General features: G+C 30.8%; 1 protein-coding gene across 5 annotated transcripts in view; it reads left to right on the forward strand.

Annotated features, from left to right (window-relative positions):
• The window catches only part of Nurf-38 (Inorganic pyrophosphatase Nurf-38), a 114,422-nt gene that overhangs the window by 92,384 nt on the left and 9,763 nt on the right, over positions 1–12,275 (forward strand). For all 5 annotated transcript variants that reach the window (XR_015042594.1, XR_015042595.1, XR_015042592.1 and 2 more), the window contains one exon: positions 8,945–9,030. Coding sequence is in view for 1 of the 5 variants with exons in the window: in XM_085821917.1 (XP_085678043.1) it covers positions 8,945–9,030 (86 nt within the window). In the remaining 4 variants the exon portion in view is untranslated. The remainder of the gene's footprint in view (positions 1–8,944; positions 9,031–12,275) is intronic.

The following is a 12,275-nucleotide window of genomic DNA, read 5'->3' on the forward strand; positions in this document are numbered from 1 at the left end:
TTTCATACTGTCCTTAAAAATACTTAAAAGTAAGTTTTTTTTGGTCCTTAAAATTTTGCTCATCTGACATGTCTGCTTTTTTATGATTGTCATTTTGAGTGTGAATTAACATTTTGGTCGATTATTTTTCATGATGAATTGACAAATATGGATTTGATGGCTTAATATTTGAATCTTGTCCTACTTACTATAAATGATGGATACTCGGGTTTTAGGCAGGAGGCTCTGTGTTGATTGAAACATAAACATTTTGAAATAATTTCTTTTTTGCAAATGAAGTAAGTGTTCATAAAATATTACATCAAAAACAATTTTTCCGTTTTTGGGATATGAGTTATTTTATTATGATGTGCTAAATTTGGAAACTTATCAATGTTTTGACGATTTCAAGATCAGTTTGTATGTGAAATTTTTTATTCGAAGATTTGTGAAATTTTGACGATTTTTACTTCCTTGTACGAAGTAAAGGAAGTATTGCAATTGCAAAAAATATCAGGTATCATATCTCGCCACTCTCAAATCCATTTAATGATGTTTTTGCATGACATCTGTATATACAGACAGAATAAAGGACTTTTTTTTTTTTTTTGCCAAAATAGATTTGAAAGACGTTTTTTCATGACATCTGTACGTATACACTTATATATGTGTCTCACATAACTCAAAAACAAGTAGACTTAGAATGTTGATGACTTAGCTGGCTAAGTGAGCTCAGTTTTTTCTTATTTTTATATGTTGGTAAAATTGTGCATTTTTTGCTTTAAAAGTGATAAAATAAAACATTTATATTTTTTCTTGCCATATTTTAAAGTGACCTTACTTGTTACTGTTATTTTTGTAACTTAAATATATTCATTCTGAAAAATGAACAATGCTGTGAAGCACAGTTTCCAAAACAGTTCTGTAATTATTTTAAAATTAGTTTAATTTGTTTTCTTTTATATTTTCCTCATGTAATTGCTTCAGAGTATTTAAATGTGTATCAGTTTTCTCTTGAAAATTCATTTTACGTATCTTTTTTATGGATAATGTTTCAAGAACTTTTATAATTTAATGCCACTCACTTGGAAAGATTTAGGAAGCTAATTTTATTTTTGAATCTGTTTTATAATTAAGTTAAATATTAGATTATTTTTAATAATAATGCATCCTACTTACAGATTTATTTTATTCTTACAAAATACAAAAGTTTGGGTGTAGATAAGTAGTTTATTCAATTCCTAATTGCTTGATAGGTACTAATTCTTTTTTTTTTTTTTTACTCAAATTTTAACCTTTAATTAAAGAGATTCTAAAAGGTGAAATGTCTGAAAGATCAACATAAGTCAACTTCTATTTAAAGAACAATACATGTCTTGTGGGGTAGGATATGTGCCTTTTAAAGTTGCATTGACAATTTTCTTCAAGAAACAAGAGCCATGCATTAGAAATTTCTGTCTCTTTTGTTAGAATTATTATTGGATGGTATATGCAGAAGTATTAAACCACTTCCTTAAATTTCTTTTAATTTGCTTTGAGACAAAATGGATTGCTAAATTAGTTTCTATACTGCGGTAATACCCTAAAAGATAATTCCTTCACTATGCACCAGTATCTGAAATAATTCACAATGATGTCACAGCCTCTATTTTCACTAAATATTGCTACAATTTCTGGCATACCTCCACTGAATAAATATCTATCTTTTTTAAGTGTTAATCTTCAAGTTTTCAGTCTGTGTCAGTAACCAAGCAGGAAGTTAGTGACCCTGCAACATTGTTTCTATAAGGATGTAATTGAAAAGTACCATGTACTAATAGAAGATACAAAGATACTAAAGTGTCATGTTTTTTATTGTTATGCCTTTACCAAAGTAAAATTCTTTTGTTCGTTTAAAATAATCAAAAGCCTTCTTTTATATCATTACAGTACAAAGTCTGAGATCATCAAGACTTCGACAATTAAACTCTGACTCTGTTGACTTTGTTGAAAAACAACACTTTGTTGAAAGAGGGACACTTTGTTGAAAAACAACAAAGTGTCCCTCTTTCTCAGGGAATTTAATTAACTAATTTTAAATACAGAGTTATGTATGAACTTTTTCTCTTGCATGCCATAATAACTGAAACAAAATTATACTGACACAGTCAAAATTCCTAAATGCAAGTACATAAAATTTACTTTATCAATTTTAAGAGATGAGACATACTGAACACATGAATAAATTTCTATCAAAGAATAATTTATTAAATTTGACACATTCCATAGTAAATTTTAACCATTAGATTACATTATTACACCATGTTATGAATTTGAAAAGCAAGTCATATGCCAAATCTTGGTTGTAAAAAAATACACAAAATAATATATAGATTATTAAAAAATGATGTATACCAGTGTTTATAGATATGATTAAATGTAACAGATTATGTCAACAGAAAATTTACTGTCACAACCATATTAAGTGAAATGTATTATTTTAACATTTCACAATATTTAAGATATGGCATTAAATGCAAAATTATGTGCATGGACGTAAGTTAGTAAATTAATAAATAAGTAATAATAATAAAAGAATGAATGTTGTGAAAAATTTCAAAAACAAGCAGAATTTAATTTAGAAGACACTAAATAAATTTGAGACTTCTTCACCCAAAATTAAATTATAATTAACTAAAAGCAGTTTGACTGACCTTCCACGAAATTCTTCGGCTGCAATTTTTTCAATCTTGAATATAAAATTCTTTTCTGCATGGTAATAACATCTTAACCAGTTGAAATCCCTACAGAAAGTTTGATAACACAATAATAGAAGAGAAAAATTAATACAAAAGTATAGAACATCATTTAAACTTAACATTATTAAAAATTTTGGTGCTTTCTGATTATCTGCAAAGCTGTAAAAATTGGCAAAATGTTTGTTTGGTTAGTTTATGGTTCATATCTACTGCTCTGTTCACAAATAGTAATTCAAATAAGCATTTTATAAGAAACAAGAAATTTTAGGACACAAAATTTATATACATATATAGGGTTGGTATTCACATATTTTTCATTCTACGGAATACTATTCAGAAATAAAGATTAAATATAATGCATGTAAATACATGTATGTGATATGCATATTCAGAGATTGCTATATTATTATCTTGCAATTTTAATATAAGCTGTGAGTCAAGATGATGAGAAAGTATCAAAATTTTTCATGTACAAGAAAAGATTGCCCTAACAATAGTATCTCAGTTTTTTAGCACTGACATTTATATAGTGCATTAGAAATATATAGTAATATATGTATAATAAAAAGATAATTGCATACTATTAATTCAATTTTTAAGTGTTAAACTTTATAATTAAACAGAATTCTTTCACATGAACATCTAAAAATCAATTTTTGATTCTGAACTAAAAAATAAAATGAAATAAATAATAAAACCATGTATATTTCTCGTGAAGCCCATCATTTCGTTTTTGGATAACATTTATATTTCCATCTCACCTTCAATGAAACATTAAGAGAAATGCATATAATTTAAACACCAGATTATTTTATTTATCAGACAAATTATGTCAACTCAAACAAACCTATCAGTAAAATTGGGTAGTAATAATTCTGAACGTTAGACAGCTTGCAAGATTCAACAAAAGTTATCAATACTTTTATAATAATGACAATACTACAGTAACATGAACATAAAATTAAACTGCATATGCCTATAAAATAAGCCAACACATAATAATGGTATATTGGTTTCTAAAACAATGGGCAGGATAAAAAAAAAACCTGTATTATGGTAGATAGCTATTCAAATTCTTAAGCTTTCCTAATATTCTCATGTTCACTTTACATAACTAAAGTATCTAAAATACAATCAAAATGCAAAAAATATTTATGAGAAAATTTTAAAAGCAATCATAAGCATATGACCATATTTTGTCTTCCTGCAAGTCGAATCTTAAAATGATATGCAGTTTGAAAACCTGCTTAATCGTTTATAAAAGATTTAAAAAAGGTACTGTTCTGTTATCAGGACCGGGTTCAGAAATGTATTTATGTATGCATCTATATTTGTGAATGTATGTGTATATGTACGTATACACATCTATGAACACACATACAAACACACATTCATACATTTCTGAATCCAGTCCCGATAACAGAACAGTATCCCCCAAAAAACTTAGAACTTCTAATTCTCCATGTTTCAAAATTGAATTACAAACTAGATTAAGATAATGTTTCAACCATACATACAAATATTTGGACAAAACTATGCAAACTCTTATTTTTATACAATTGTTCAAACTATTTAATGTAAATTTATTGCTGCAATAATAATAAGCAATCTGATCGATCACACTTTTGAAACTGAATGCATAAACTAGACTGAAAAATATTCAGCCATAAACATTTGGATAGCAGGGCAAATCAGATATTTGAAAACACATCCATTGAGATATACACTTAATTCACGACAGAACGGTAACAACTTATAAAGCTAAAGATAGCTATCACATTTAACTGTCAAAATGACATAAATAACATTAATTCGACATAAATTCGAAAAGCAAAAAGGTAAACATACAAGTATTGCAACTGAACTTGCCTTTCATTACCTTTCATGCAACAAAAAATATCCATAGAACAAGTAAAATGCAATGAATTGGAAGTTGATCCATCAGCACTATCCTTATCTTCAGGGTAGATGTTTTTATTTTATTTGTCTTATAATTCCTTACTAAATGTAGTATTTGATCTCAATGTACTGAGTCTTCGATATGATTTAAATCAAATTCCTCGTCATTATAATTCGCTTCCGATAGGGAAGAAAGTGACACAGAGGTTATTGAAAACGAAAAAATTTCGATTTACAAATTAGTCGGTATTCTCGCAATTATAGGACTTTGTAACTGAAAGAAGAAATTATGTCTGTTTATAAAATTAAAGAGAAAGTATTATCACATAAAATGAAGCAACTTAAACAACTTACATTGAAAGAAATGTTTAATGAAGGAAACAAATAAATATTAAGCTTTTTTTTTTTTTTTGTAAATTTTGATACCCTTTAGATCATAATTGTTCTTTATTTCATAAATTACGGTTTAATATTTTTAATTTTATAATTTCTGCATGCCATCTTACCAGATTTAAACTGATGATCTATAATCCAGAAAAATCGATAATCCGGAATCGCCACGAGCCCAGATTAACGACTTGTGACTGTAACAAGAATAAATCATCAATCATATCAATAGTTTTAATGTACAGCATTTAGAAACGACTTAGTAAAATACATATGAAAATTAAATAATGTGCAACTTTCAGATGGGCAATGCCAAAAAACTAAAACTGGTAAATTTGAGAACAAATATCCTCAGAATGTTTGACAACCGAAGTCCTCCGGACAATGCAGTATGAATATCCTCAGGATGTGAAATTTGTGAAGTCTTTAGGACATCTGAAAATCGACATCTTCAGGACAGTGACAGGAAAATTGATCACAGGAAAAAAGCCCACAGAGAAATATGCCCACATAAAAAAGAACTCACATGGGAAAATGCCTTGTTATATATAAATCATATATATTTCACATACATTTATAAGGTATTTCTCCCACCTTCTTAGCATACCTTCGTGGTGTGGTGGTCTGCACGCTGAGCGCGTATTCCAGAGGTCCGTGGCTTCCAAAATACCTAATGTCTCTACAGTGGCTCCTGAACTAAAAGGGTGGTGGGAGATTATTCTCCACACCCAGGATTTAGCGATTGGGTCCTCTAAGAACCCCAGTTGCCCTTTAAAAGGGGGGAGTATATAAGTTATTTCTCCCACCTTCCTAGCATACCTTCGTGGTGTGGTGGTCTGCACGCTGGGCGCATGTTCCAGAGGTCCGTGGTTCGATTCCTGACAAAGACTTTGTTCATTTTTCACATCTTCTGCTTCCAAAATACCTAATGTACTTACCAAAATACAAACTTACTGAATAGTAGCTAATATATGTAAATATCTAATTTTATCATCAATTTCATCACAGTTTCTTACGTGATTCGCGATTACCAAATGCAAGTTTTAATTTTTTTTTTCTTTTTTGCTTCAGTATGCCCTGTATTTACAATAGCTAGTAATAAATGTTGACAGACTAAATCTTTTTTCAGTCCGTGAAACAAAAACCAGATACTAGGATGGCTACAATTAAATAATGAATTTAGTACCTTATGAAAGCTTTCGTAATAATTTGTTGTTTTAGGATATTTTTCGAAGGCTGCTTCATAATGATTCCACACTTCGATTAGAAACTGTAGTCTTCTAGAACTTTTTTGGTTCCAAACTTAAATAACTACATTCAAGCATCAATTTCTATAGATACACATCAAAAGTATACAAAAATAGAGTAAGTAAAAAACAAAAATAAACTATTGGCAGTTACAGAAAAAAATGTCGTACAGGGGGCAGTGGTATAAAATATTACAGTACAGGCAAAATTTTACTATAGTTTTCATTATTTGATATACCGCCCCTGAAAAGGCTAATATGAGCATTTGTCCAATAATTTTTTCAAATGATAAAATAATTTTTCTTTAAAAAATTCAAGTAGGTGTATGATGTTCAAATAGATTAATTATTGATTGATTAATGTAAGGATATTTCTGCATATTTTATTTATCAGCGGGCTTATTTCCATGTGAGCATATATCTATGTGAGCTTCTTCCGTGTGAGTATATTTCTAAGTGAGCATTTTTCCATGTGATTTTTTTTTTCTATGTGGGCATACTTCTGTGTGAGCTTTTTTCCTGTAAGCATTTATACCTGTGAGCATTATTCCTATGGGCTTTTTTCCTAGAACCCTTCAGGACATCCTCTCGTATCCCGAGATATTGCAACTTAACTAGGACATCCTGAGGATGTTCTGTGCTATGGGGGGGGGAATTACATTAGTTATTTTTTACACTTACACCTATTTTTAGCTGATATAAGTCTCAAATAAATTAATTATCATATACGTAAGGCTTTCTAGGGAAAGATTTTGCCATCCTTTAATTTTGTTGCATGGTGCTTCTATAAATTTTACTGCCCACTGTGGCTGCACCAGCTCTCTTTTTATCCTCGGCTTATTTGAATAAAAATCAGTTACTTTCAAATCAAACAGTACTAAATATAATCTTTTGGCCTTATGTGCATCATTTACAAAATCTTTTTTTTGCATATGGAAAGAAATTTTTGTTAAATTTCTCGCTATCAACATAATCAGCTTTTCACAGTGCAGTTAGCTAAAATCTGTAATCATTGCCAAGCTTAATGTTAACATAAATGGTAAAACATTAGCATGCTCTTTAGTATTTGACTATTAATACTTCAAAAAATTCTCAAGCTGCTGTGTGTTAATAGTCATGTGGTAATGGAACCAAAAACTAACAGATAATGATTCACCAGGTTGTTATCAGGGATATAAATTTATAATTAATTAGGTATAAAATCAATGATGTTTGGGTTTGAGATGTACGTCAAGCAGAAAGGTGGCTATGGAAACCAATTATTGATCATACAGCTTTATGCTAATAAGTTATTGTTTCTTGAATATGGAGGTATTTTATTTAGAGTGAAATTAAAAATCAGAACTCTCCACATATTTTATTATGAAAAAATAAGATATCTGCATGCATAAAACATACAAAAATTTTTTTTTTTTTAATATGGTGGTGATTCAAATTTTAGATCATTGTGGATATTGGACATTCATATTTCAGACTTTTTTGTACTATATATGCTTGTTATCACATATTTATTACTTCCATTCTTAGAATTAATATTAAATGTTTTACTAAAGAATAAATAAATACATAAGAATTCTTCGAAATAACCACACTGCAAGCAAGCCTTTTGTAATCATGGTTCGTGCTGATGGGCCTCTTCGGATTTCGTACACTTTCTTCCCAAATGGTATCAATCTGAGTAGAGCAGTTCATCTTCAATGTTGATTTGTATATGTTCCTACCATTTGTTTCTGGCATCTGACTACAAAAACTAAGAGTGTGCATGAAATGATGATGCTTTGACTAAATCGCAAGTGTATGAGTGGTTTTTGCGTATTAAAAACTATGAATTGGGTATCCGCTGACAAGTAGAAATGAGAAAAATACTAAGAAAGTGGGAAAAGTGTGTTGATGCTGGTGGAGAACACTCTGAAGGAGACTAAATTGTGTAGTGTAAAGCAGTGCTCTGCAATCTTTTCTCACATGCGACGCACAAAAAATCTTTCTGGAATTTCGTGGCACACCAAAAGCTAATGTATATATGTATTCATTTATACACAAAATTTACAATAAATTTTTCTTTTTAATTTGAAAAATATACAATTATAAAACCATAACATATTTATTTATATGCAATCATAATAATTATCAATGTGATACCTGCGCTTAAAAAAAGGTATATATTTTTTAGTTCCGAGTTATCAAGGAAGTGCCGAAAAAATTCAAATGCTGACACACTTACAATCACACACACAACCACACAACAGTGAAATATATAAAAACATTAAAAATAGACATTATTAAGGAAAAAAAAATGTCATTGTGTATTAAATACATGATAAAAAATTGCAAAATGTCAAATGCATGTATTTGATTGCGACACACCTATATCCTACTTATGGCACACTGGTTGCGGAGCACTGGTGTAAAGTATAATGCAATTGCGAACTCTCCTGGTGAAAGGTTTTGTTAAAAAATCTGATTTCCCAAAAATGCTACGACAAAGTGTTATTTTATTATTAATGCCCCTGGTTTTATACTTTTAATATACAGACTTAATTTCTTGGACATATTTCAAGATGAATATATATATCTAAATGGCCTTGCCTATCATAGGTTCAGTTATTTTTGATTACCCCTGGTATATATATATATATATATCTTTTTCCACTTGAAAACTTTGTCAAGTCTAATGCACATTTTTCTCTCATACAGGAATTTGCTGAAAACATAATTGAAGATACTCATAAATACTGGCAGAAGTTAATCAAAAGTGAAACTGATGCTAATGAAATTAATTGGTAAAAAATTTCACTATTTTTTAGACTAAAAATTTCAAGTATTTGAAAGAGTTTGAAAATTAAATCATAATCATAGTGGATAAAAGTTAGTACAGTAAAATATGTTTCAGTATCTTATGGGTAATAATTTAAATGTGCACAATATGGCACTCTACCATTAGTCTGACATTAAAATTAAATATTAATGTTTCCTTGCAGGATTGCACTAGTGTTGAATGATGTATGATCAGTTTCTTTGGGTTTTCTCACCTTCTCTGTTTAGTCTTTATTCTTAAAATCCTAACCACACTCCTCCTTATTGTTTTCTCATTCAATAATTGTTTATTATTTAGTAGTGTGCCTCTGGTGGGTGTATCATTCAGTTTATGCTCTTGAATTCTTTCCTTCCAGTTTGGGGAATGCTTGTGTGACAAAATTTGAAAACCCTCCTCAAAGATTGGCATCTCTGTATACATAACAAGGAGCTCTCATTGAATTTTCTGAAAACTGAAGAGTTTTATTCATTAACATAAAAAAATGATGATATTAGGCATTTGCAGATTATTAGAATTTTACTGTATTAACAAAGAAATAGATTAGTTTATTAAATATTGTTGCATTTCTGTATGGGTTTAGGGGTTGCAGCGATTAATGACAACACTTGGTGAAAAATGAAAATAAAATTTATTAGCCAGTATTACTCAGGACAGCCAAAAATACATTTACAGTCATTGAAAAATTACGGCAAACATGCTGAAACAACAGCAACACAGCCTTCAGGCTATAATGGTGAAGACAGCTTCATGGCAAAGCACGAGAGTACAGCTCCCGATTTGGCTCAGTTGTTCTCAGAAGTCTACGTACTCTCGAGACTCTCAACAGTACAACTCATGGTACACTCGTGATACTCCAACGGCCAATTCGACACTAGACTGATGATCAACTTGCTAGACTAACAACTTGCTAGACTGATGATCAACTTGTTTGAAACACATTCGATAGACTGACGAGCAACTCGTTAGATTAGGAACCACTCTCTACTCAGAGTACCAGTAGGGTTTATATAGCTTTCGGCCTGCCTTCGAAAATATTCTGGGCCAAACCAGCAAGAATTTGTTTTCCCTCTGGCATATCACTAATTTTGTCTCCAAATATGGCAACTCTGCCTTCCCTTGCCACTTTCTGAAGGGAAGTTATTTTTTCACAACTGGACATTTTGTAACACTGCCCCCTCCAAAGAACTGCACATCCTGGGCAGTAAAATCCTTGGTCAGAAGCTAAATTCAATACAAGCAAAATGTAAGAAAACAAACAAATAACATAACTAAAAAAAAATATATTTATACTATGTACAAGTTATATATACAAATCAACCACATAATAATTTAAAATTTTATACATTAAAGTTCAGAATGAATATCAGTCTCAGACTTTTTATTAAGTTGTACCCGGGTCAAATACTCTTGTATTGCAGTTCTCCGATGTATTTCTGTTTTGCATACACAATCTGAAGATTCAGTCCTTTCAGACTTTTCATCCACATGAAGATCTGAAACAGTTTGTTCATCACTCTATAGTTTATTCACATCAGATGTACAGTTCACCTTGGTATTTTTAGCAGTACTTCCTCAAAACTCGTTTCCATGTTTGCATTAGAGTTATGAACATAACCCAATCCTTTACAAGCAGAGATATCTGTCCTGGGAACTTGTAGTATGAGACACATAGTTTGTGAAGTCGGTGTATTTTCTTGCCATACTGGAACACTCTGCTTAAGCTGTACATTAGCTTCTCTCATCTCTGCATCACATGAATTTTCAGATGGTTCAGTACTTGCTAACTGTGACTTCACTATCAGTTTCTACCAACTTAACAGTTGCATTTTCACTCTAATTCAGCCACTTGAGAATCAAGAACTTAATTTCTGTGAATTATTTTTTCATCTTTTCCAGATGCTTTACTAACCACTTCTTTTATTTCTTGATCTTTAAAAACAGTATTATCACTTTCTTCCATTTCAATTTCAGATACTTGAAAATTCAATCTCGTTAGATGTTTCATCCTTCATTTCTTGATCTTTCTCAGGCAGTTCATCAGCTACTTTTCATTCCTTCCTCCTTTGATTCTCCAAATGCCACTACTTTCATTTTCACATCTTCTGTTTTGGCTCCAATTTTCTCTCTTAATTCCATGTATTCATCGCATGTCGCTTCTAATTTTCTTTTGCTTCATTTCCATGCGCTGAAGTTGCTCTAGCAGCTTTACTTGGCCAGTTTTTATTTCTTCTTTAACTGAGTTGACAGTGCCTTCCATCTTTTCTTGGAATGCAGCAAAGCCAGTCACGAGCTGTCTTAACTGTTCTTCCATCGCTGGCATTCAACCCATTCGTGACACCAGTTGTTGAATTTCTGTACGGGTTCGAGGATTTGGAATGATTATTAACGACATTTAATGAAGAATGAAAACATAATTTATTAGCCAGTACTACTCAAGACTGCTCCAAAAACATGTTTACAGTTGTCAAAAAAGTACGACAGCCTTCAGGACCAGAGTACAGCTCTTAACTCGGTTCGGTCGTTCTCAGAACTCTATGTACTCTCGAAACTGTGCACACTGTAACTCGCGATGCACTCACTAGACTCCAATGGCCAACTCAACACTAGACTGACTATGAGACATTCTCTACTCTGCGTTTATATAGCTTTTAGCCTGCCTTCGAGAGTATTCTGGGCCAAAGATATAAGAATTTGTTTCAAAATGTTCTCTCTCCGCCCATGGCATATTGCCAATTTTGTTGCCAAACGGGCGATTTCGTGACACATATGGCAACCCTAAACCCACTTTGCGAAGAAGCTATCTTTCCGCAGCTGGATATTCCATAACAATATATATAAAATAACTGAAACATTTTCAGATTTAAAAAAATACATGGATCTTTTTTTTTTTTTTTTTTTTTAATGTACAATATTTCTCCCTGTTATTACTCTGTTGCTCTAACATCTCATATAAACTAAACTGCAGAATTTCCTCAGATTGTGATTTTTAATAGCACTTTTTAACTAAAGATTTAAAAAATTGAAAACCTTTTTAATCGTGACCATGCAAATTTCAAAAGTATCTGATTATTATACGAGGAGAGAGTAGAATTTTAAGTTTTTTGAGAAATTATATTCATAATTTAGTGCTAACCACTTGAAAACTTCTATGGAGTTGGTTTCATTTTCAGACTTGTTTTACAGATATACAATATTAGATTATACTTAATA

Source organism: Stegodyphus dumicola, chromosome 8 (assembly GCF_044657685.1).
Source record: "Stegodyphus dumicola isolate Sdum_Otavi_A_Nest chromosome 8, ASM4465768v1".
Classification (NCBI taxonomy): Eukaryota; Metazoa; Arthropoda; class Arachnida; order Araneae; family Eresidae; genus Stegodyphus; species Stegodyphus dumicola.